The sequence below is a fragment of the Mus musculus genome, chromosome X, assembly GCF_000001635.26.
Source record: "Mus musculus strain C57BL/6J chromosome X, GRCm38.p6 C57BL/6J".
NCBI classification, from domain to species: Eukaryota; Metazoa; Chordata; class Mammalia; order Rodentia; family Muridae; genus Mus; species Mus musculus.
In genome coordinates, this window is record NC_000086.7 from 168,793,793 (window position 1) to 168,821,279 (window position 27,487).

The 27,487-nt window shown below is 40.9% G+C and overlaps 1 protein-coding gene across 4 annotated transcripts in view; it reads left to right on the forward strand.

Moving 5' to 3' along the window:
- Positions 1 to 1,301: 1,301 nt before the first annotated feature.
- Arhgap6 (Rho GTPase activating protein 6) overlaps positions 1,302 to 27,487 on the forward strand; it is a 509,347-nt gene continuing 483,161 nt past the window's right edge. For 2 of the 4 annotated variants that reach the window (XR_003952996.1, XM_011247783.1), the window contains exon 1: positions 1,302 to 3,019. Coding sequence is in view for 3 of the 4 variants with exons in the window: in XM_011247783.1 (XP_011246085.1) it covers positions 2,429 to 3,019 (591 nt within the window). In the remaining variant the exon portion in view is untranslated. The remainder of the gene's footprint in view (positions 3,020 to 27,487) is intronic. The other 2 variants (XM_006528694.1, NM_009707.4) reach the window with 2 other exon arrangements.

The following is a 27,487-nucleotide window of genomic DNA, read 5'->3' on the forward strand; positions in this document are numbered from 1 at the left end:
TGGGGCATGGTGCTCCAGAATCAATCACTAAATAAAAAAATGCCCCACAGTCTTGCCTACAGCCCAATCTCATGGGGGCATTTTCTCATTTGCTCTCAACTGAGGATTTTTCCTCTCTGATGACTCTAGCTTATATCAAATTAACATAAAACTAGCCAGGACAGTCACCCCCTACTGCCCTCCCCCCACAGACACACACACCACAAAACACCCAACGAAACAAACAAACAAACCCTTAAACAAATCATCTTTACCCAGAAGGTTATTTCCATTCAAGCTAACACAGGAGTGCTGCCTCCTGCATTCGCAAAGAGAAATACAGGCTACAGGAGGAATCAGAGTAGGATGTCCCATACTTTTGTGTAGGTGATAAATTTTCCTGCTAATTAGATTCCATGACCTGCCTTCTCCTAATCAATAAATACAAACTATTGAGTAGTGGATAGTAAATCACCTAGGAAGTTCAAGGTGGCATTGTCAAAAGGCACAGTAAAGTAACCCACCTCTGCATCCAGCATCAAAGGTATAAGCGCTTCTATAAATAAAACTTGAGCAGTTGCTGGTATTTACACAAGGCTTGTGTCAAACACTCGTATTAATAACTCCGTTATACGCTTTTAAAAGAAATGACGTTTCATTTTTTATTTGTAGTCAGTTATCATCACTCCCACATATTTTGGTTTTGAACAAACAGAACCACAAGAAGTCACTTATTTCCAACATTCGGACCAATCCCTGCAGTCCCTGCAGAGATGATTTTAAGATGCCTAGCAAAATTTAAGTGTGACATCAGAAAGCCCCAGGAGAGGCAGGCAAGGCTTTATAGATTTATAGATTCCATGAGTGGGCAAGTGAGAGAAACTGCTTCAGGTCCGTTTCCAAGCCTGGACTGCTGACTATGACTTCTGTGTTTATCAGTTACCCAAGATTTGGCAGCTGAGCCCTGTGCTCAGGAGCTTTCTGGGGCGACCCCGGAGGCCAGTTAACTTTAGTTGGTGTCAGTCTCCACCCGGACCAAGCTCTGTTCACCTCTCCTACATAGAACATATCTACACACGTGCGCAGGACCCTGACACGCGAGGACTCTCCACCAAAAAATAAAAAATAAAAAGGCGGGGTTGTGGGTGGGAGAAAAGAAAGCAGGGGATTTAACTCTAAGTTCAGAAAAACCGTCCAGAGCTGCGGGTCTGACACCAGTGGGTGGGGTGCAATCTGACACTCCCCTTCCTTTTGCAGAAACGTGTGTGGAGACCGCGAGCCCCTGGCTTGGGGGGAGGGGAGTCGGGGGGGGGGGGAGTAGGTCCGCACTTCCGTCCTCAAGACTTTCTCCCTAGAGGCCGGGTATCAGAGACCAGCTGCTGGCTCTCTGAGCTACTTCCCAGGTTTGGCGCCTGGAAAAGTTCACGTTCTGCATTCTCCTGCTTCTGGCTCCGCCCCGGCTCCAGACCCTGCGTTCTTCTGGCCTTACCCGGGACGGGCCACCCCTTTCCCCGCTGCCTCTGGCGCGAGGGTGCTGGGACATCTCTGAGCCAGCTCTGGGCCCAACCAAGGTTGGCAGCAAATATCAAGTGTCGCTCTTCTAGAGGAACACGGATACTCGCTTCAGAGACTGTCTTCTGAGCGCAGACCTTTCTGAGTAGTGCTGAGCGCAGCGGGGGAGTTCTTTGACACCGTTGTCGCTCAGTGCTTGGAAGGCCCGGGACGCAGCACATATGGTGTCCCACTGAGTCAACAGCGGGACTGCGCGGGAACGTGAACTTGGAGACACTTTGGAGCCTCGTCAATCAGAAAGGGGGACTTAGCAACCCAGCTGATCCCCCAAAGCACAGCCGCGGTCCCCAAGTTACCAAGAAGGTGCACTGGGGGCGCAGCCGGACAGCTGAGCTGGGGTGCTCCAGAGGACTTTTCACTGCGCCGGGAGCACCAAGGATCCGCTCAGGGCGGACTCTCAGGCAGCCTCCTCCCTAGCCCTCGGGATTGTCCTCAGGCCACGAGGAGGAGCTTGCTGGTGATTTCGAGGCTGTCCGGAGCCAGAGAGCCGAAGCGCAGTGTCTCCCGCCTTCAGCTGGGAAGGGGGAGTGGCGCTGGCGGGTTGGAGCTGAGATCTCAGCTAGTCACTGACCTCCTTCCTCCTCTTCCTTAGCCTCTTTGAGACTTGGACTCCTGAGGAAGATTCTAGAGACGGTAAAGGGACCTGGACCTCTTGTTTCCCAAAAGGCTGGGGATGGAGCTCCTGTTTCTGCCTCCGCAGGGACACTTGGAGTGCGCTGGTGGCGCGTGAACGGGGCACTGCTTTCTACCTTCCTCGGCGAGCCCCGCCTGGCAGTTTTCCCCTACTCTACTTTGGCCACTTGTTTTCTCAGGTCACAGTCTCCCGCTATCTAGGAGGGAAGACAAGAAGGTGGCCTTCAGACCCAGCCCTGCCGAGATGTCCGCGCAGAGCCTGCTGCACAGTGTCTTCTCCTGCTCCTCGCCCGCGTCGGGCGGCACGGCCTCGGCCAAGGGATTCTCCAAAAGGAAGCTGCGCCAGACGCGCAGCCTGGACCCAGCTCTGATCGGTGGCTGCGGGAGCGAGATGGGCGCCGAGGGCGGCCTGCGGGGCTCCACAGTAAGCCGCCTCCATTCTCCACAGCTCTTAGCAGAGGGTCTCGGTTCCCGCTTAGCTTCTTCTCCCCGGAGTCAGCACCTTCGGGCTACCCGGTTCCAGACTCCGAGACCTCTGTGCTCGTCTTTTTCCACACCAAGTACCCCGCAAGAAAAGTCGCCTTCTGGCAGCTTCCACTTTGACTACGAGGTCCCACTGAGTCGCAGTGGTCTCAAGAAGAGCATGGCCTGGGACTTGCCTTCTGTCCTGGCCGGGTCCGGGTCCGCTAGTAGCCGCAGTCCCGCAAGCATCCTCAGTTCCTCCGGGGGAGGCCCCAATGGCATCTTCTCTTCTCCTAGGAGATGGCTCCAGCAGAGGAAGTTCCAGCCTCCACCTAACAGTCGCAGTCACCCTTACGTCGTGTGGAGGTCCGAGGTAGGGACCAGCGCCATGTGTCTCACAGTCCCAAAGCTGCCCCAGGCAGTTCCAGGTCTTTAAGTCCGTCCCACGTACAGAGTGAGGCGCCAGCCTTAGATGCTTGACTCTGGTTGTTTAGATGGTGCCAGAATGTGACCATTCTAAGGGGCCACCGTATGAGTGTGTCTGAAGGAGGAATGGCCCCAGGACTTGAGGGAAGAAATGGTGTTCTGATTTCTTTTTGATACTTCAATCAAAGGGTCATCTAATCTCTTCATCAAACCTGATTTGATGAAATATTACATGATATACATCTACCACTAGATTGAGAGTTCAGAAACTATTCTGAAGGATGTTGACTCTGTGTGTGTGTGTGTGTGTGTGTGTGTGTGTGTGTGTGTGTATGTATTCGGGTGGCATGATAGAATAACTATTATAATTCTCTAGTTTTGATTTCTTTTCCCTAAAGGTGTAATTTCAGAAATCTATGGTACTGAATACTTTTGGTGCTTAAGGGTCTGAAATATCATGGAAATCCGCCCAAATTCCACTAAGGACAATTAGTAGTTACTAGAATAGGCATGGATCAGGAATCAATAATAAATAGGAAACTCAGAGGGAGCTATCTGATTTCCTTTAAACGTTTGCTCTCTGGTTATGAATGGGGAATAGAGCCATTGGGAAACTGTGGTTGATGGGGACTTGGAAAGCAGCACACTTTTAAAGAATAAATAGTAGTTGGTTAAAAAATGACCAACTCCTTCCGAGTTTACTCCACAGGCTCTATAGGATTGCCTGGGATTTGTTTCCATAAAGGAAGGGAGATCTCATCAATTGTAATTAAATATCTTAAAGCACAGTTAGCATTACAGAAATGAAATGAAATACTATGTAATTGCTGGAGATTTAGGTTAAATAAAGGAAATGCAACCAAGCCAAACAGCTTGAAAATAGCCTCTCGGCTCTGTTAGCATAAGATAACTGCTAGATTTCAGTTTTAGTATATTACCCTACAAAATTAGCATTATTGACCGTAATAATAACATTACATATTGTTAATGTTAGTGACTGAGTTAAAGTAACTGTTGCTGTTGCATGATATATAGATTGTAAAAAATGAACAAAAACATTGCTGACTGGATCATGGAGATAGTGGAAAGAAATGTTGAGGCACATTATACCCAAAACAACCGGCTTGGCATTTGGGAAGAAGAGAGGCTAAATTCCTTTTCAGGTGCAGAAGCACACATTAGCAGATTAATCTATAGAAGGAACAGAAAGGAGGGAGGGAGTGAAAGAGGGAGGGAGGGAGGGAAGGGGGAGAGGAGAGATATCAAAAGCAAACCAATGTTTAAGATTAGAGAATTTGAACTTCAGTGATACTAGATGGCTTCTGTCCATTTCAGAGTGTGTGGGCAGTCTGCACAGAACTCATCTACCATAACTTTCATCCCGTTGTAATGGTTAAAACAGTACATTTCCATATAGCAAAGAACAAACTTTTCTAATAAGAGGTTTAAATATGTAAGAGGGTAGGTAAGGGTGGGGATCCTTTTATGCTTGAGGCATATATGGGGTGATTGGGTAGAATCCTGGCATGTAAGTCCAATGCTGGTTTGGCTCAGTAGGGGTCAAGCTATCCTAATGTAACCCCTAAATCTGGAATTTAATGGTCTGGGTTACCTTTCAAAGATTGAATGTCCTGGAACCCTTTCAAACCCCAGGAAAATTCATCCCATTGGGCACTGCCTGTCTTTCTTGCTTGTACGCAAGCTGTGTCCTTTATCCTAAGAGAGAAACTTTACTAATAATGGCAAAACTCCAGCAAGTGAGCACCCTGCATGATTACCCAGAGGCTTCAGAAGTGAGCTTTGGTTCACAAATATTTGGTTTTTGCACTATTCCTGGTTGTTCTCCCTCAGGGTTTCTCAGCCTTAGCACTATTGTTATCTGAGGTTCAAAGGTCCTCTGCCATGAATGTTGCAGTGTTGCATAGTATCTCTGTCCTCTGCCCACTCTGTGCCCTGGAGCACCTGTCTTAGTTTGGGGACCCTATTGCTGTGATGAAACACCATGATCAAAAAGCAAGTTGAGGAGAAGAGGGTTTATTTTAGCATATTCTTCTACATTGTAGTCTATCACTGAGAAGTCAGGACAAGAACGCGAACAGTACAGTAACCTTGAGCCAGGGGCTGAAGCAGAAGCTATGGAGGGCTGATGCTTATTACTTTGCTCCACATGGTGTGGTTAAAGTGACTTTCTTTTATAGACCCCTGTACCAACAGCCCAAGGATGGCATTACTTACAAAGGGCTGCTTTCTCCCTCATCAATAACTAATTAAGAAAATGCTATGGAGGCATTTTCTAAATTGATGTTCTCTCCTTTGAGATAACTCTGGTTTGTGTCAACTTGACATAAAACTAGCCATCCCAGCACCTCTTTATTCCAAACTGACAACAAAAACTATTGATCATGCCAAATACTTTTAGGGGCAGATGCACCCTAGCTGAGAACCATCGCATTTGTGATGTTGAGTGTTGCACAGGAAGCTGGGTATCTATTAACTACCTACAGAAGAGTTGTGAGCTAATCTAATGTATCACTGGGGCCTTCCTCTGCCTCTTAATCCACAAAGATCCCCCTGGAGCCATGTTTGCAGACTCCACATCCTCTTATGGTTTCTTCATATATATGTATCTATTCCTCTAAGGCCACATGAATATCTGAGAATTTACTTTCAGATCTAGTAAGTGATGGATCACATCCACTTGCAAAAGATTTTGTGATTTTAAACCAAATTGGGCACACAACAGTTTCCACTCTCAAGATTCTCATAAATGCCCACAATTCTATTACTTGTGGTCACTCCATGTTCACTACTAATGGCTGGGTTTTGTTTGTTTGTTTGTTTGTTTGTTTGTTTGTTTGGTGTAAACCTGGGACATATTAGACAAAATCAGGAATGACTCTGTTAACATTCTCTTACTATGTGTTTCAGGATTACTTTACCCAAGTCAGATTCATGGCCACATAGTATGGTGATGCACTCACCACATGTTTACCAACTCGTGTTTTTAGCAGCTAAACTTTGCCCCTGCCTCTGATAGGAGAATACCACCTGTTCCTTCAAACTTGGAATCCCCTTGATTCTTGTGAACCGGACTTGAAATTGTGCCCATATGCTACTGGGCAATTGCCAGCTTGTATAACTCGGAATCCCAATACTTTCTGTAGCTGTGTCTTCTATTCTTTTCTTCATTTCTGTTGAAAACATTTATTTCTCTGCACACCATGAGTGCAGACAACTCCCAATATGGGGTCAGTTCTTTTTTATTTTTTTTTTAAAGATTTATTTATTTTATATGTAAGTACACTGTAGCTGTCTTCAGACACTCCAGAAGAGGGAGTCAGATCTCGTTACCGATGGTTGTGAGCCACCATGTGGTTGCTGGGATTTGAACTCCGGACCTTCGGAAGAGCAGTCGGGTGCTCTTACCCACTGAGCCATCTCACCAGCCCTGGGGTCAGTTGTTAATGAGGGCATGGCATAAAAAGATTAGCATTATGAGGGAACAGAATCGATTCACTGTCTTTTGAACAGGATCTTGGAGGTTTTCACAGTTCTGACAATACTTGAATTTGACCTTTAAGTATGACTTAAAGATAACATGCAAGGAGATATAAAGTCATTTCTTGCGTGTATTTATGTGTCTATGTGAAGGGTATGTGTGTGGAGTTCACAAAACAACCTCATGTGTCAGTTTTTGCCTCCCACTTTGTTTGAAACAGGGTATTTTTGTTGTTTGTAGTCCATAGGCCAGTCTGGATGGCCTAAGAGCTTTGAATTCTCCCCTCTCTACCTCCTATTTTAAAGCATGAGACTACAGATGCACATACTGTGAGCAGACTTATGTATGTTTTGGGGATTCAGACTGAGGTTCTCATACTCAAATGATAAGCCACCTCATCAGCACCCCCCCACCCCCTGCATGCGCCATGGTGGTGGTGGATTTTTTTCCTGCAGAAGAAAACAGTGAGAATGCATTGGGATGGAACACCAGAGTTACAGAAAGAAGAATGACAGGGAGTTAAGCACAATAACATGTTTGAGATGGGATGGTTAGGATACCTCCAACCTAGTACATGTACCAACCACAAAGCTTTTGATATAGTAATGTGTTGAAAACAGCAATCAGGCACATTGTGGAGGAATATCTACAAACATAGATAGAAATGACATGAGAGTCGAAGCATGGTCTCTGTCCTCTCCCAGGAGCCTGTTGGTGAAATGTGCCGTTAAGGTGGGGTAGTAGTATCTCATTTTCTCTTGGGTGATCTTGTTCAGGAGACAGGGTAGTGTTTATTATTAAGAGCCCTACAATGTGAGTCTGAGGAATTTGGACCCCATTATTTAGAACCAAGTGATAGATTATTTCTTCATCACTGGTGAAATGAGCCAATTCAAGCCAGATTGCATTATATTAAAGGCAGGTTTATTGGGAAGTTGCTCTCAGGCTGGTGAGTTCACTGGCCCCAAGGACTGAGGCCAGGGAAGTCACCATGGAGAAAGCATAGGGGAGGGAGGGAGAGAGAGAGAGAGAGAGAGAGAGAGAGAGAGAGAGAGAGAGAGAGAGGAGAGAGAGAGCAAAATATCTGGATTATATAGGGAAGAGCCTCTGGGGGAAGGGCAGCCCAGCCCCTGGTCTGGAAAGTTCAGGGGTGGGGGCAGGGTATGCCAAGTAAGAACTGAGGGATACTGGAAGAACTTGTAGGCCAGGTTTGCCTTGATATATAATATATACATCTCAGTTCCTTGTCCTGTGGTCCAAAACTAAAAGCCAGGGACTCTTTACCTGGCAGTGGATTTGTCCTTAAGGGACTTTTGGAAAATCATGAAGATGTTTGGGATGTTATATCTAGGTAGTGCTGCTCTCTCAGTTTTCTGATCACAAATTTAGTGGCTTAAAGTAATATAAATTCTCTTTCTGGAGATCAGTTCCTGTGAATCTCACTACACTTAAGATGCCTGAGGATCTGTGTTCTTTCTAAAGCCTGCTAAGATCTGCAGTCTTTCCTTTTCCAACAGCACTTTCCCCTTTATCTTCAAAGCTAGCCATGTTATTATCTTTTTGATCCTTCTTCTCTAGTCATTTCTCCATCTGACTTTCTTCAAAACACTTATGCTTACATTGGGATCATCCGGGTAATCCAGGGTAATCTCACTATTTTAAGGACATCTGATCAGCAAACTTTAATTGCTTTTGAAACTCGAATTCCCCTTTTCTATGGTGTACTAAGAGGTTCCAGGAATTTAGGCATGGGCATCTTTGGCAGGACATTATGATGTCTACTCCAGGGTGGTTTCTGCTAGGGACAACTATTTGGGAATCCAGGGAAGTGGCTAAACACCCTGCAGTGTTCAGGGAAGTCCTATGAATAAGAATCATCACACAAAGATAGCTGAAGAACTCTGCTGCCAAGAATGGGAGAACTTGGGAGTTTTGAAGCCTGAGGGTATAACACAAATAATTAAGTATTTTAGAGACATGACTCTGATATCTAGAGAAGCATATATAGAATCACAGGAACACAGGTACACATGGGTCTATCATGCTAAGCATCCTGTAAACAAATGAAAGTTGATATAGGCCCATTACTGTAAAAACTTCTGTATTTCTTACCCTCCATTTTAGCCAGTTGTTTTCTTGCAGCTGTTGAAGTGCCTGAAAACAGAACTCCCACTCGTCTTTATATTCCTAAAACTAGCCTATGTTCCAGAGTTTTAGATCACCCAAGGGTGCTCATCACTGCAAGCGAGTGGACATATATTTTCTAATTTCCCAAGAGAAATCTTCTCAGGATGGCCACTGAACAGCTCAGGTTCTAAAAACCTGGAGCACAATGATAGATTCTCTTTCCTCTGAACACAGTGTTAGCTCTGTCAGTTATTTTCGTTGCCATTAACACTTTCCTACTTGCTTATAGTTATGTGGCCAGGAGGTCTTTAGTACCTACCCAATTTTCTCTTCCTCTCTCCTCCCTCCTCTCCTCTTTGCGCTCTCCCCTCTTCTCCCCTCCTCTCCCCTTCCTTCCTCTCTGCTTTGCCCCTTCCCCCACTCCCCTCTCCTCTTGAGATGTTTACTTCTCCCATTGTAGAAAGGATCTGAGGGATGTGTGTGAGGATATCTAAAGAGAATCCTTACATCTTTCTCAGGTTTTTTCTTCTTATTGTCACTGCCTCTTTTCTGTCTTCCCCCTCTCCTTCCATTGCCACTGTGTTCTCCTGCTTGCTCATCTTGCAGTCAGTTGAATCTGTTCTTATATTGGTTTCATATTCCAATAATGCCATTATAATTATGTTGGCCTCTTATGAGGCACATATGACAGCTCAGTGTGTATGGAATGGAGCTTTGGAGACAGTCTCTCACTGTGTAGCCTGGTTGGCTTGGAACTCACAGAGCTCTATTGCCTCTGCCTCCATAGTGCTGGAATTAAAACCAAACCAAAACAAAAAACAAAAACAAAAAAGTGTGTCATTACTTCTGGTAATAATAATTTCTCAGCTAGTCATTTCTGTGCCTTTTTACAATTTAATCTTAGTTCTCTTCCTCTCCTTCAGCAACTATGTTCTAGCAAAACCAATCTGGCAATGTAGTTAGGGCCTCATTAAATATTTATTTGGTGTCAGCTTTGTAGTGAACCCTATATGTGGAACACACAGCCTCGCTCTTGCCTCTTAAGCACCTGGACCTGAGTTTGAATCCACAGAACACAAATGGAAATGCTAAATGGAGTGGTGTGTACCTCTAATCCAAACACTGGGAAGGTGGAGACGGACCATGACTGGGTTCCCTGGCTCCAGTCTACTTGGTGAGCTGTAGGCCAGTGAGAATCCCTGTGTTAAAGGTGAATGCCATTCCTGATGCTGACACGGAGGTGGTTCTCTGACTTCCACATGGCTGGCTGTGCATCTGTATACACAAGAATTAGCACACAGGAGCATAAAAAGAGGAGATATAGTATGTTTGAAAGACTTAGAGAAATCTGTCTGGAGTAGAATGATGGATAGGTCTGACTGGACTTTGAGCTCTGTGATGTTGATTTCATCATTTAACAATGTGGTGGTTTGAATATGCTTGGCCCAGGGAGTGGTGCTATTAGGAGGTATGGCCATGTTAGAGTAGGTGTGTACTTATTGGAGGAAGTGTGTCACTGTAGGGGTGGGCTTTGATATGTTCCTCCTAGCTGCCTGAAAGACAGCAGTCTTTTCCTGTTTGCCTTTGGCAAAAGATGTAGAACTCTTGACTTCATCTTCAGCACCATGCCTACCTGTATGCTGCCATGCTTCTGGTCATGATGATAATGGACTGAACTTCTGAGCCTGTAAGCTAGCCACAATTAAATTCTGTCCCTTATGAGAGCTTCCTTGGTCATAGTGTTTCTTTTTAGCATTGGAAACCCTAACTAAGACAAATTGATAGTTCCTTGAAGATGTTATGTCTATCTTAATCCCCTTTAGTTTTGGTAACTTAGTTCCAGGTCTATCTGAAAAGTATATATTTGTGCTGTAGGACTCAACTAGTTAATAGTTACTTTGTTCATATGAATAAACATAGACTCTGGTGTATTTCCTAATATAATCAGAATCTGTAAAATTAAGAACTTATTTTTCCATGGTGAACTCCTGATTCTTATGGTTCATAGCAAAATATGTTCAAGAACTGAGAAAGTCTGTGTTGACCGTGAATCTCCTAGATCCTGGAGGCATGCTTTTGGGAACATTACATCCTGTTCTAAAGTTTACTGCATCTGTGCTAAACCATTACTTAAATAGAGTGGGGTTACAATTACAACCAGGTCATAATATGGAAGAAACACCTGTAATGTAGTGTGTAAAAATTGAAATTAGTTATTATATTATCTGGTAAAGAATAATGTTTTCATTAGCCATTAGGGTGATGCACATCAAGACTATTCTAAGACTATACCACTAGGACAGCTAGAATTGAAATGAGCAATAACAGGAAGTGTTGACAAGATGTGAAAAAATTAGCATGCTTCTGTGCCACTAGCAGAAATGTAGAACGACGCAGTGGTTTTTAAAGTCATTTGACAGTTGTTTAACATGTCAGAGAGCATTACCCTATGACTCAGCAATTCTGCTCCTGGTTGTGTACCCAAGAGAAATGAAAGCATGTCCCATCCAAACCTTGAGTATCAGAGCAGTATTATTCATATGAGTAGAATGGTGGAACCATCCCAACCATTTATCAGCTGGTTGACGAATGGCAAACAAAACATGATCTAGCCACACAGGGGGAGATTATTCAGTAACGAAGTACATGAAGTACCGATGCATGCTACATAGGAGTGAGTCTTGAAAACATCATGAGAAATAGAAGGAGTCCACTGCAAAAGCCCACTGGTTTTGGATATCCATCTATATGATTGTATATAGGCAAATACAGATAGAAAGTAGATTAGTAGTGGTTATAAGTTGCTGGGGCGGGTGGGCGAGAGGAGGCAGGCGATGAGGATATAGTGTTAATGGGTATCTTCTTTTAGGATAATGAATGTGATCTCAAACTAGATATAGGTGATGGCTATACAACCTTGTTGATGAAATAAAAATCATCCAATGTACACTTCATAAAGTCTAATGGTATGATCTGTGAATTGAACTACAGTTGAAGAAAAAGGGAGGGGCTCATTAGTTCCAGAAAGCACACTAAGTTTTGCTGCTATGTCATGTTTGCAATAGGAATAAGCACAAATGTAGGAAAAGAGTGTTTTGCATGCTTTCTTTGAAGATGCCATAAGGGAAGTAGTAACAGCTTTGAAAGATTCAGTAGACGAGTCAGCAGCTACTTCTGGGATTTTCTGAGATTGGTTACCATGGAAATTCTACACAGTTCTTATTAACTTTGGAACCAAGCACAGAGAAGCTATTAAAATGATTGCATTTCAGAAATGGCAGCTATTTTTTTTAAAAGCACCACAAATACATACAACTGTGAAAATATCCTGGCCATATCTCATCAGAGCCATTAAACAGTCAAAGACCTTCAGGAAGTATTAGAACTAAAAGGAATTTGAGAAGCAGCTACTTCTTAAGTAATCATATTGATGGACCCAAGAGCAGAACACTGAGCCCAGGAAGTCTTTGGAGAGGAGGAGTGAACTGAGTTATGTTGCCTTATGGAACAACAAAGTAATGTGTTTTTTTTTCCCCATAGCTCTGGATCACTCATGCAAACAAGAGCTGAAGTGCAAATTGGATCAATTCTCAGGTTGCAACTCTGATAACTTCATCGTTCAGTTTTACTAGCAAGTATTTTGAGAACAAGATAGAGAGGAGAAGGGAAAAGAGGAGCCTTAGGTGACAATAGCTATGACAACTTAAGCTTTATTACAGTAAGACATCTGCTTTAGCCAATCTTTTGAGCCAGGGGAATCTTGGTCTTGGTTGCCTGGTATTTTGGGTTTTGAACATAGTCCAATTCTTCTTCAGTTAAAACTTTACATTGGTGCCTTGTTTCCTGCAGTTGAATGGCAGTTGATGGTGAATGATAATAATGGTAAGTAAAAGGGAAATTAGTATTAGTAGTGTTTGGAGGGTGAGCACCAGTAACTCTTGGGGACGGTGATGGTATCAGCATGGATGTTCCAGATGATGATTCTGAGGCTCAGATTAAGAGGAAACCAGATTTAGTTGGAGAAGGGATGAAGTGGATAGATCCAAAAAGGCTTGTATTCTAATCCAGTGATCAGGACACAAAAAGGAAAACAAGCCAAAATAGAATAAAATTGAAGACATACCTGCCCACCCAGTTAGGAAGCAAAGCAATAACAATAACAACACATTCACCCTCCCCAAAATAAACAACAAACTGTAGAACAAGCTCTAAGGAGTTGATTTAGTTAAAAAAAATTCAGCAAAATCCTGCTAGTGTATGCAGTGGTGTCAGCGTTTAGAAGCTGATTATGGGGTGGATCCCTAGATAAGGCAGTCTCTAGATGGTCCATCCTTTTGTCGCAGCTCCAAACTTTGTCTCTGTAACTCCTTCCATGGGTGTTTTGTTCCCAATTCTAAGAAGGGGCACAGTGTCCACACTTTGGTCTTCATTCTTCTAGAGTTTCATGCATTTGGCAAATTGTATCTTATATCTTGGGTATACTAAGTTTTGGGCTAGTATCCACTTATCAGTGAGTACATATTGTGTGAGTTCCTTTGTGATTGGGTTACCTCACTCAGGATGATGCCCTCCAGGTCCATCCATTTGCCTAGGAATTTCATAAATTCATTCTTTTTAATAGCTGAGTAGTACTCCATTGTGTAAATGTACCACATTTTCTGTATCCATTCCTCTGTTGAGGGTCATCTGGGTTCTTTCCAGCTTCTGGCTATTATAAATAAGGCTGCTATGAACATAGTGGAGCATGTGTCCTTCATACCGGTTGGGACATCTTCTGGATATATGCCCAGAAGAGGTATTGCTGGATCCTCCGGTAGTACTATGTCGACTTCATGTACTGAGAATTTGGTCTTGCTATCATGACTGGAGAAGAAGTGGTAATCAACAAACGAATGAGTAGGTACAGCTGCATAGGGAAATGGCAGAAGTTGATTGGAAATTTATTTTATAAGTTGGTAAGTAAGGTATAGTTTTCATGGTCAGCACTGGAGCAAGAACAAGCTGTCACCCCAGGCATTTTGGCTTAGTGGGTTGGAACACAGGAATTTGACACACTTGCACTGTGGATTTGGTGTAACCCAACACATGCCAATAGGCCAAGGGGCAGCCTTCATTCCAACACACAGAAACCTTATCTCATTGGACATTTGTTTGCTGTACTATACTTCAAAGGTTGGAAAGTGGAGAATCGTCAGAGAAGCTCTACTTGGAAATGGCAGTGTGTTTTGTCTTCAGGGCTATTGTGTTTTCATTTCCTCATGTTATTATGATCACATGAGATGAAGCTGTCTGTTTTGTAGCTCATCTTACCAACATCTCTAGAATAAAAGGCAGGCAGATTCACTCAGCTGAGACACTGTTGCTTAAAGTCCTCCTACTGGGTTGCCTCATCCAGCCTTGATATGAGGGCTAGTCTTATTGTAGCTTATGTCCTGTCCAGTTGCTATCCCTGGCAGGTCTGATCTTTTCTGAAGGGGAACAGAGGGAAAGGGATGGGTCTGGGGAGGAGTGGAGGTGAGAGGGTGCTGAGAGGAGTAGAGGGAGGGGAAACTGCATTCAGGATGTATTGTATAACAATAAATAATAATTTATAATAATAACAATGATAAAAGATGGTTGTATCTAGGCCAATTGGGTGCTCATATAAAGTGTTAGAAGGTCCTGAGAGTAAAGTTCTTAATATACTCTAGCAGAAAGCCTTGATTTTGAGACTATGAGTCAGGTGTGTGTATGTTGACAGGTCCTCAATGTTTGATTACCAGGTAATTTTGTCTAAAAAAATAAGTTTTGGAAGCAATTAGATGATATATGCAAAGACAGTTGTTCATAAAATATCTGACAGTGATTCCTACTAGCATTTCTAGACAGAGTTTCATATTCTCTACTTGAAGGGAAATTTTGTAAAGGTCTTCTCTCCTGTCCAGATATCTATGTGGTACTTAAATTCTGTCTGTGGTACTTTAGCTTTATGCCTTCTAACCTACAGCCAAGATGAAGGACTTTGTGTTTGTCCTGGCAGTTTAGATGGTATCGCACCCAGACCCACCTCCTGGTATTGTGTTAAAAGGATAGTTATGTTAGTTGTGGCTATGATAGAACACTCTAACCAAGAGAAATTTATAGAAGGAAGGGAGAGTTTATGTAGGCTTACAAGAAGGGTAAAAGTTAATCATGGCAGGAGGCATGACAAGCAGGTAGGCAGTGCAGAATTGATCACATCTTCATCCATAAACAAACCAGAGGGAATAAACTGGAAGTGGGGTAAGGCTTTAAGCTCTCAAACCCTGCTTCCAAATATGTACATCTTCCAGCAAGGCTGCACTTTGCCATAACCTCCCAAAACAGCACCCCCCAGTGGGAGAGCAAGTTTTCAAAGACCCAAGTCTATGGGCGTTATTTCTCTTTCAAGCTACCAGAACAGTGTTCCTGTGACATTCGTCAGGCTATGAACAAATTCTCTCTCTCCTGTTATACAACTAACCACGAATCTAGAGTTATTATTAGGAATACAGATGGGTGAGCATCAACACAAAGGCTTTGTCATGGTTTCCTTTTGTGAATTTATTAAAACTAGGATTTAAGAAAACTTGAAACTGAAAAATACTGATCCAAAGATATTTTGCAAATTATTTATAGAAATATAAGATCAAAACTGAGTATCTTGAAGTTCTTGGAGTCAACACCATGAGTCAGACTTCTTTCAATTAATTGTATCAAAGCTCAATGAAAAATATAGCATTCACAGTGTATGAGAAGACTACTCTTAGTCTTAGCAAACCTATAAAGAGGTGTGCAGAGTCTGGCCTTAACACTAATATACTTGCTCAATAAACTTGTGTTTATTTGTCAAAATACTGAAAGAATAGACACAAAAGGTGGCATAGAGATGGTCCTTGGACTTGAAGGTGAACATTGGTTCTAGAAGTTCTGAGGCTTACACTCAGCAAATATAGTTACTATTCTGCTGGAATAATTGTTCTTTGATTGGTTTATTGATTTATTATTTTCAGTGCTTGCAACTGTACCCAGGGCTTCATGCATACTAGGAAAGAAGTCTGTATATCCCAGTCCTAACCTTTTACCTTATAATTAAATTGGAAATACATTGTTCCTCCCATTCTCTACATATAACTTCCCATATCATAGACTGCCCTGGAACTTGCTACATTGCCAAGGATGACATTGAGCATCTGACCTTAAATTTCTGATTCTCTGATGTCTACTTCTCAAGTCCTGGAATTACAGGCATGAGCTACCAGCTACCATAACTGACTTGTATAGGGCTGGGGATGGAACCTAAATGAGAGCATTCTACCAACTGAGAAACATCCCTAGACCTTGATTACATTTTCTCATATGGTGAAAAGTGTTAGAGAAATGATCAAGTATTGAGCTTCATGATCAGAGTTTTCTAAGTTGAAATTACGCATTCAGAGTTATGAGTTTTAAAAAGGCAGAATCCTTTGTTTCTCTTTTAAATATTAATGTGAATTTGGTTCTCTCTGGTGGCAGCTGAATTCAGGGGAGTTAATAAGTCATGGTGGTTTTAGTTTTTTCTCATGTAAAAGTGCCCTTTTTATAGAAATATATTTAAAGTTCTGCTGTGTATCTCTTTCTCCTCATTAGCTTTCTAAGTTATGTAAAGCTATAGTAGATTATAGCTCATTTGAATGTTCACTGACTCAACTAAAACCATTCTATAAAGTGAATTTATAGACAAATTCATTGAACAAGAAAGTTGGATAATTAAAGAGAAAATTAACCCAGTACACAAAGATTCCTTTCAGTTAATTAGTTGAATGTGCCTATGAGATATTTTTATAGCACAAAAGTTTACTATTTTCACTGTACTAAAAAAAAAAAAAACTCTGCAGAATTTGTTGTTTTGCTACTGTTATGACAATTACCAGTGTCATTTTAAGATATATGTGCTGCTTTAAGATATATGTGCAACTTTTTAAAAATATGTTTTGTTTAATATATGTACAGTTTTAACCTTCACAGTTACATCGTAGTTTAGAAATAAAAATGAAAGTTTGGTTTTATTGGAAGCAATTGGGATAACCTATTCTATGAAGATGGATATTTTTTAAAAATTGTGCAAAAATATAGAAGAGGCCAAAGTTCTGTGTCTTCATTTGAATTTCCTCAAAGACAGGATGTGGGTAGATACAGTGGAGTTGGAAGGTGACATCAGGAAGCAGGAAGGAAGAAGACAGACTGAAACAGAAAGGAAGGAAATAGCATCATGAAGCTATGTCACAACAGGTGTAGCTGTGGCCAGGGGGCTGGCTAAAGTTCTGCCAGAACCATTGGGAAGTACAGACTCCCTCTCAGGATGATCCACCTGTGTTTCAGTTAGCTATTTTCATAGACCAGCAGTTCTCAACCTGTGGCTTGTGACCCTTTTAGGAATTGAATGAACCTTTCACAGGGGTCATATATCAGATATCCTGACATTATGATACATAACAGTAACAAAATTCGACTTGTGAAGTAGCAACAGAAACAATTATGTGGTGGGGAGCCACCACAATTTAAGGAACTGCAAGAACGGGTTGCAACATTAGCAAGATTGAGAAGCACTGCCATGGACTATTGCGTTACAAGTCAGCCTAGACCTGAGTAGTGTGGATGTATTTGTGTCAGGAATTTGATTCTGGGTTAGCTGGGGGGTTCTGTTTTCAGTGGTGTGAGCTAGGCTCATCTACTTGTCTACTTTCTTCTTGGATCTGGGAGGTGTGGAAAGTTTACTGTGGCTTGGTTTACTGTCTGGTATCTGAATGTTTCTCCATATGCCTTGGGTTTTCCTACTGTATGACTAATCCCAGATATTTGGTCAAAGAGTGACAGGATTAGGCAACAAAAAGGCAAGAGAAATAGATTATTCCTTTTGATAGGGGAAATGAGAAATAAGGTCTTGTTTTTGTTGTTGTTGTTGTTGTTGTTGTTGTTGTTGTTGTTTGCTGTAAGCTAAAGAACATGACACTGGAGAATATCTGCAGTGGTTTCTACCTGCTGTGGATTAAGATTGACTAGCATGAATTTTGGGGTCACGTGACAGAAAGTGCATTACAGATGGATCACCAGCAGCACAAGATCTGCCTGACCTTGTACAAAGCTGCCCTGCACAGTTATAGCAGACCCCTGAAACATGTTAACATAGGTTAACAAATAACATTTAGAAGCAGTTTCTCAAAATCCTCACTAACCAAAAGCATAGCAAATAGACAAAATAACTAGAGCCCTTAGAGATGTCTAGCTTGGGATCAAATTCCAGTATCACTATGTATAAATTCTAACTTTCAATTCCCTCAACCTATTAACTGTGCAAGGGGAATAGAACAGCACTGACTTTATAGACAGCCATTAAATCAGCTGGATAATGTAGTTGGGAAGATGAAGTATGAGAAGTTGTGCACAAGTGTCTGTTTTAATTACTTAATATAATTTATTCTGAATTGTTTTTGTAGGGAGACGCAAGTAGATTTTATCATATTTCTGGAGTGAAAAAGCCACAGTGCTATGGTAAATGTAAATAACTACTGCAAGATACAATTTTGGTTTTGTAAATTGTTGGAAAAGATGTAGTCGTTAAGGAACTACAATGCAGTGCAGTTTTTCCTCTAAAATTTAAAGCTCAAGTACTGGATTTGTAGTTTTATTAAAATGAATGCTATCTGATTTTTTTTCAGATGTATGTGTCTGTGAATAAATTGAAAAATAAGACATTCTTTAGTGACAGAATTAGAACAAAGAAATAATTAGGACTCAGCATCTTGGGACTGTTCTGTCAGAGGACATAATTTCACTTCCCAGCACCATACTGAGTGACTCACAACTGCCCAGAACTACAGGTATATGTGATCTGTCGCTCTCTTCTGGCTTCCAAAAGCATTACACACACACACACACACACACACACACACACACACACACACACACACACACAGAGAGAGAGAGAGAGAGAGAGAGAGAGAGAGAGAGAGAGAGATTTTCATACATCCATAAATAAAAAATAAAACTAATATTTAAAAAAGACTATATACCCCATTCTGGAGCAGTTGCTCACTGAATGAGAGTTTTTATTTATTTATCTTGTCTTTTTCAGAATTTAAGCATATCCTTCAGTTGTACCTATAGCTCAGGCAGAGCTCATTTACCATAAAAGCATCATTGTGCAAAGCTGCTTATCCTTAGAACTTTTCCATCTCCTCCCAAAAGATGCTTCCAGAAGGCTGGAGATGAACCAAACCAAGTAACAAAACCAATCATGTTTCCTTCAAATTGGTATGCCAAAACGACATGGCAGAGGTGGCAAAAGAATAAGTCATGTTTGTACTATCATTAGTTGGTACTGATAACCCATCATTCTGATTGATTAATTCACTCACTCATTCATTAAAGAACGCAACATACACGTCCCAACTCTAAAGTTTGCCAAGTAGTCATGATAATGACTAATATTTATTGACTACTTGCCTTGTACCAGTCACTCTACAATATGTTTTTAAAAGGCTAGGGATAATTAAATCTCTATAACTATCCAAGTGTGCCAACATCAAGAAAGAGAAAAGCTAAGATTTGAATTCAGATCTGGGAATTTTTGTCCAGAAAAATAATTATGGATGGTGTTTGGTTCTGCCATCCCCAGTCTAAAGACGTCTGACTACTATACTAATATCTAATAATTGTTGATCACTTATAGCAGCCAAGGCTTTCTTAGAATTATTTATTTGCAAGAATTTGTTTAGTTTTCATAACAGTGTCTTAAGTTCTCATTAGTTCCATTTTCTGAAAGAGGGAAATTTGAGATTTAAATAATTTGCTCAAGATTACACAGCTGATAAGAGTTGGGTCTGAGATGTCAACTATGATAGCCTGGTTTTAGACCTCTTGCTTGGAATCACCACTCTGCACAGATTGTCTTCAGTACCTTTTCAAATTCAGGGATTTGCAGAAGGAAGTCTAAGAATTGGGTACAGGGCATGACTCATTTTGCCTTGGGAAGCAAGGAGAAATTGTGGACAGTACTAAAATGATGAATATGTGTGGCTAGTGACCAAGGGAGATATAGAGGAGCAAAATGAGCAAAGGTTCTTAGGCATCAGTTAGCCAGACACATTGTATGGCACAACTGGAAGGTTGAGCCATACATTTTGGAATGGATTTGCATGAGGTAATGTACTACCTAAGCAACTATCAAAATTTTAACATCTTTTAAGCTCTTCATTTTGAAATAATTTTTAGTGAATGAAAGACCAACAAAGAAAGTACAGAAAGTATTCTTTACGTCACATCTCCAGATGCTACATAACCATGATACATTCCTAGAAACAGGTTCCTAGGTTGCTGAGGTTGCTCTGGGCATATTTTAAGATTTTTTTTCCATTCTCTCTCTCTCTCTCTCTCTCTCTCTCTCTCTCTCTCTCTCTCTCTCTGTGTGTGTGTGTGTGTGTGTGTGTGTGTGTGTGATATTACTCAAATGCAGAATTTACTTGGATTTTGCTCGTCATCCCATTATTGTTCCTTTTCTGCTCCAGGATATTCTGTTCCTTTTCTAATCCTGGATCTCAACTTGCATTTGATTCACATGGCTTCTTTGTCTTTTACGATTTTGACATCCTTGAAAAGCATTTGGTTGGTTGGTTAGAAGAATGTCCTTCCATTCTGTTTTTGTTTGTTTGTTTGTTTGTTTTTTTCTGATTTTCTGTTCCATGATTAGACTAGGATGATGGGAAGAGTACACAAAGACACAATTTGAATACCAGTGTCACTGTTTACTGAGTTTAGTGAAAAGTTATGCTTCTGTTAATGGTGACTTTTTTAGCGCAGATAAGATGAGATTAGATGAGAGTCATCTTGCCCTTTATGCCAGGTAGCATAACCATATGCTTGTTGGGAAGGTGTCATATTGAAGGCATAGAAATGCAGCTAAAGGAACAAAATCATTTTATAGCTGTGCAACTTGTAACCATCTGACTTCAGCAACTATTTGACAATATTCTTTTGTTGTTGTTGTTGTTGCTGTTGTTCAATCTGGATTTGCATGCCCTTCTCTCTGTTTCAATGAAAAGAATTATTTTTTCCTTTTTAATCGATCACTTTGTCTTTCCTTGCTCCCAACAACATGTGTTAGTTTATTAAGCTGGTAGAATATAAGATCAGAGTGCTTTTTGTCATTTCCCTATTGGAAAGAAGAAAGGACTGAATATTGAATAAATATTCATTTATATCAGCAGCATTCCTCTGTGTTCGTGGGATGCTTATTTCTCTCTTGTTAACAGTGCTAGAATAAACACATAATTCTACCAAAATATTAGCAGTGTGTGCTGCTTTCTTTCGTTTTCCAGGATTGTTTCATAATAAGTACCACTTGGGGGGGAAATACCACTGGCCAGCTTTATCAGCAGTTAGTTAATATCTCTACTGAACAAACTATGGAGTTTAGGATGTGCTTTGCAAACAGTAGGAAAAATGGGTCTGGCTTCTGTTATATTCCAAGACTATTCTGATGCTGCCACTGATAAGCTCAATTTTAACTTAAATATTTCTCTTGGTCGGTCAATGTTGGTGTCATTATTTTGTATAATGTTCATGAACTAAATACCTTGTAGAAAGGTACATCTAACATAACGTCTCCTTTAAGATGGAGGAATACCAAAACAGATGTTTATAATGTACTTTCAGAGCAGGAATTTGTGGATTGAATCAGATACTCATGTTTGTCAAAATACTTCTAGTTAAATGGAACAAATGGATTTTCTCAACAATTTTGTTCATCTGGCTTCTATCTTTATATCATGTTTTACTTTCCTTCAACTATCATTTCTGTCCTTGAGAGGTACAAGTTGTTATGTCCCATCCCAGTTGCATCCTATCTTTATATGTGTCCACACAATACCTACAGATTCCACCATTGCTTCAAACTAACTGTTAAAAATGACCAGTGAATCTTTCTTCCAATAACGGGAAACTAAACCATTGAATAAACTTCCCTGTGATAATCATTTTCACAGTCTCAGAACTCTAAAATGATATTTGATAATTGATCCTCAATTGGTCCTCCTAATGTGAGTCCCCTTCAACTATAGGTTCATATTCAGCCTTTTCTTACTAGTTCCCTGCACTTAGCTTCAACTTTCAACCTGGGATTCCTAAATAGTTTCCTGGCTGATGCTTTGTTGTCATCCATGCTTCCTTTCCCCAAAGCACAAATCCCATCATTTGATTTCCTGTTGTAAAGTCCCTTTGTTTTGGCTGTCAGTCAGGCCTCTCCTCTCCATCCTGCCCATCCTTTCTTAGTGGGTCTTCTTGATTGCACACCTTGCCTGGTCTTGTCACTATCGCCAGACTTCTTCCTTGCACTTCTCAGATATCACCTTTGATATTCAGAGTTATGCTCCAGGCTTTGAAAACAAATGGAAGTTTGAGGAAGACCAAGTTCTTCACAATCGCCAGCTCACAGGCAAGATGCGCTTTGGGGAAGCTTGGTTTTGAGCTTCTCTGTGATGCTGTTAGCTGATCAATATTGCCTCAACCTTTTGTTTTCGCTAGTTGGAGCCAATTTCACAACATCATCAAAGACAACAACAACATCAAAGTATATACTGATCAGTTACCTTTGGCCTTGATAAAGCTGTCAGACATAACCACAAAGCTAGACTTCATTGTAGCTTCTATTTAGATACACAGATTTGTAGGTTGGAGTACTTCAGTTGGTGTCAGCAGAATGCCTATTCTCTTCTATGCTTTCTCGTGGTGCACATGTTCTCACCTGGTACCTTGGTTTCATGTAGTCCTTAATTCTCCAATAAGTAAGATCAGGCTTCTACTAATGGTGGATGGAAGTTTGAAACAGTGGAAGAAGATGTTCTAAGTCTTTTTAGACACTGGCTGGGATATATAAAACTATCTCTGGTGTCATCTATTGATCAAACCATGGGGCTAATCCAAATTCAAAGAGGATCATGAATAGTCTTATTTACTAGTAGAAATTTCCACCACATTGCTAGGTACCAATTCCATAATCCATTTTCTTCATATGTAAGTAACTTGAAGTCTCAAAGTGTGTGTACATCAAAGGAAATACAGAAAGAATTATATTCACTCATTAAATTATGGTGTCTTTAGGTTAACTTCAACTCTCTTTTGCATTTTTACTCTTTTATTTCTTTCACAATAAACAGGTATTAGTTGTGTAAATTAATAAATGGTTGCAAAAACTTAATAAAGTATCTTACATGCTTGAAAAGACGTTGGCTCTTTTCCTGTGTATGGATGGCACTGACATTTCTTCCCAAATAACAAGAATTTTACATTTTAATACATTAGGAGGTTAACTTGTCTGTACTTTTGAGACTATGAATTGTAAAATGTACTATTCGGGGATGGAGTTTATAACTTTTTGTCAATGCACGCATACCACAATAGGGATGTGGAGATTAGGGTCTAATTTGCAGGAGTCAGGTCTTCCATTTCAGCACATGGGTTTGTGAGGGACTGAAATCAGGCAGGCAGACTTGACATTAAGGACCTTTTCCAATGCAGCCAGAGGAACAATCCACATAGAAACCAAGTAAAGCAAAGTTTCAAAGGGAACATTGTTTTGGAGCCATTGTTTAATGTGGCTCAGAGTGACCTAGACCTAGATTTGTACCTAAAGGATGACCTTGACCTTCCGATCCTTCAGACTCTACCTTCAGAGAGTTGGAATTACCAGCAGGCATCTGTAGATAAGACAGTGCTTTATGGAAGTTGGGGAATGGTTACAGTCAGTTGATATGATGCCAGCACAACCTTGGGGATGTCAAGGGCTTGTTATGTGTCTCTGCCTTCTTCTGTCTCTCTTTCTGTCTCCATCTTTCCCTCTCTCTTTCTGTGTGTAGGTCAGAGAACAACCACCTGTCTTTCTACCACATGAGTTCTGAGGATTGAACTCAGGTTGTCAGATCTAGTAGCAAGCACCTTTACTCAGTGAGCCATCTCACTAACTCATACCAGTATGGATTTTAAAAGATTGTTTTAGACAGGGTCTCGCTATGGAGCACTGGCTGTCCTGGAATGCCCTATGTAATCCAGGATAGCCTCCAACTCACAGAGATCTTTTTGCCTCTGCCTTCAGAGTGCTGGCATTAGAGGTGTGTGATATCATACTCTGTACCAGTTTTTTTTTTTCTTTTAAATTTCATGGGGGAGGCAAAATGTAGAACAAGCCTAGAAAATAGTGCAAATGTCAAAATTCTAGAGTGAAAAGCAGACACCTTGACTAGAGGAAAATTTAGGGGTGATGGTAAAATGTTCATCTCCCTCTTTTCTCAAAGATATTGCTCTTACATACCCATTGCAATGTTCTTGATTTCAAGAATCGAAACTGGTGCAGATGTGACTGTGAGTAAACACACTGAAGCAGATAGTAGAGAGCAGACTCTTTCCTTTATCTGCACCAGCAGTCATCCCAACACTTACTATTTCTGCCATGAAATCACAGCTGTGGAATGACCTGCTTGCTTACTAAGAATCACTTATCATTTTAATAAAATTTGGCTCAAACTTAAAAGGAGGCTTTAAAAATGTTAATTGTTTTTTGTTTATAAGTTTTTTTTAAAGTTCAACATGGACAGGGTCCTTGAGCTTAGGAGTTGATGGGAATTTAAAATGAGGTTGGTATAATGATTTCTCTAAATCAATCTTTGTCTTCCTCTCTTTTTTCTTGAGACAGAGGTGCAATATTTAGCTCTTGCTGGCCTGGAACTTACTCTATCAACTAGACTGACATTGAACTTCCAGAGATCTACCTGCCTCTCCTTCCCAAGTGTCAGGATTAAAGCTCTGTGACCCCATGTTTGGTTCTCTGTTGCTTATCTCTTACACACACACACACACACACACACACTCACACACACATGCACATACACACATACACACACATGCACATACACACACACCATGAAAATATATTAGGAAGTCATAGGATAGTACCATTGTTTAATCTTAAAGGACTATTTAAGCAAAGTCTTTAAAGGTCTTTCATAATCTGCCGCAAATGTCCTGCGTATCCGACTTAGGTTCTTTCTTCTTCCCACTTCTTTAGGATGGCTTCTTTTTCTCTTAGCCATTCATATTCCTTAGACTCTGGCTTTCCTTTTTTTTTTTTCTTTTTACTTTTGCCTGCCACATATCCCTTCAGATATGTGACTCAATTCATGCTTCCTGAAACCTCTAATTTTCTGATTAGCTAAATCATCAACTTTCCTATTTACAAGTGTGGCAACCTCTGCAGCCTAACATTTATTTCATCCAATGGCTCTTACTTACTCGAAGATACAACTTGGACCACCCTTTCTCGACAGCTAATAAACATTTAATTGTCCTAATCTGGGAATTTTAAATTGATACATTACCTTGAGCTTTATGTGGTTCCTTTTTATCTGCTAGACATGAACGTTTTCTTCTTTTAGGTTGGAGAGTAAAGTTTAAATCTAACCTGTTTCAATTTAGCTGCTTTCTCTTGTCGTTAACTACTTCCCTTTTCTCCTTTTAACTCCTCTCTTGTCCTTTTCCTTCAACCCCTCCCATGCCCTGACTCCCTGTCAAAAATATTTCCTCTATTTCTGTGGTTACACACACACACACACACACACACACACACACACACACACACACATTACAACCTCCTGAGTCCATTTACTCTTATTCCTATGTACATGATCTATGGCTGAGCACTTGGTATTAGATAACCAATTAGGTAGCTCGTCCCTGGGGAAGATTAATCCTGCTTCTCTCAGCAGTCAGTAGACCACTCTGGTTTTTTAATGTATGCCAACATCCTGGCAAGTTTCAAAGATATAGGTCATTCAGATTGATCTCTGAGACTAAATCTGCATTGATTCTGGTCTTTTTTTTTTTTTTCTTCACCATTACCCTTACTCATTCTTTTAAAAGTAATTCCATTTGTCTTAGCCAACAAATACATCTGGACTGGCATCACATATTATATGATGGTAATTATATTTTGCATTTCAAACTATGCCCATTTAGCAATGTAATCGTACATACTTCGCTAAGGCTTATGATGTGTTGTAGCCATATATTCCTGGCTGGATAATGGTGCCAGGTATGGGTTTCTTCACTTCTTTTTGTTTTGACGTGTTGAGGCAGAGTCTTCTCTAGCTCAGCCTTGAAATCACTGTGTAGCTGAAGCTAGGCTTGAACTCCTGATCCTAATGCCTCCCCCTCCTCAAGGGCTGGGACTACAGACATGCACCGACCTGTCTGGCTCCTTGCTTTTTCTTGAATTTTCCATTTCTCTCAGTACAAACGTAAACAATTATCAGAATTGATTTTACAGTGAAGTGTGTCTCCCTAGATACCAAACTCCTAAGAAAAATCTCTTTTCCCACGTTTGTTTCTTTTCCTGGTACTTGTTTGCATTCTGCTATCAAATTGTCTCCCAGCACCTCATGCCGCAGAGATGATTAGCACTTCTAGCTGCCTAAGCCCCTGCTTTGATTCCTAATGGACTTATTGTAAGAATAGTTTCTTCAGAAAATTTGTCATTATTTTGGCTCTGGGCATGTTGTTTTGAAAAGAAAACAGCCTGAACACATCTTTTCCTCCAAAGAACATTTTTCTTTCTCTGCAAGGAGAAGCCCATCATTAGTTTTATGAACAGAACACCTACCGAACCACTTAGAAACTAATTTCAGAGACTCCCACAAGAATTATTTTCATTTAAGCCACCTAATCACTGGTAATTTAACAAAAAGATTTCTAAAATGTCAACAGAACATTATCAAAATTTGCATTTATTTCTGTCTGTTGACTCTTCAGAGGAAAGAAAAAAAACAATTACTGAAAAATTTAATTAGTGTTGGAAAGAAATTGAGGTGTAAAACTTTTACCCACTGGAGAGACTCCTTGCGCTTTTCACTGAGAGACACTTGTGTTCAGTTTCTACTGTTTACAGCAGGTCTTACTTTTCTTTTCTAGTAGTATGATAGGATAGAATGGGAGGGCCAATAATTAGGCTGAGAGTTTTTGCTTCTGTTGGTTGTCAGAGGAACAATCCACATAGAAACCAAGTAAAGCAAAGTTTCAAAGGGAACATTGTTTTGGAGCCATTGTTTAATGTGGCTCAGAGTGACCTAGACCTAGATTTGTACCTAAAGGATGACCTTGACCTTCCGATCCTTCAGACTCTACCTTCAGAGAGTTGGAATTACCAGCAGGCATCTGTAGATAAGACAGTGCTTTATGGAAGTTGGGGAATGGTTACAGTCAGTTGATATGATGCCAGCACAACCTTGGGGATGTCAAGGGCTTGTTTGTGAACTGGATGAGTTTCCTGTTGCCAGATTCTAGTGGACTTGCCCTAAATATTAACTTGATCATTTATGTATTTATTAATCATTTTGTTTATTTAAATTTCAAATGTTATCCCGCTTCCTGGTCTCCCCTTCATGAACCCCCTTCTCTCTCCCCCTCCCCTTTGTTTCTAAGAGGGTACTCCTGCACCCACCCACCCACTCCCTCCTCACCCCTTTAGCATCCCCCTTCTCTGGGGGCATTAAGCCTCCACATAACCATGGCATAGGACTTGCTACAACATGTTTGTTCAACTGAAGTTGTTAAATTTTGGCCCGACCAAAATTTGGTTTTCATATTCTGTGGTTCCCAGAAAATTCCCTTTGACAAGTTGTGCTTTTCTTGTCATGGCAAGAATTCTGAAAGACTATGGCTTTTATCTAGTGCCAGCCATTTTATATGATTTAATAGTTCCAGTTTCAG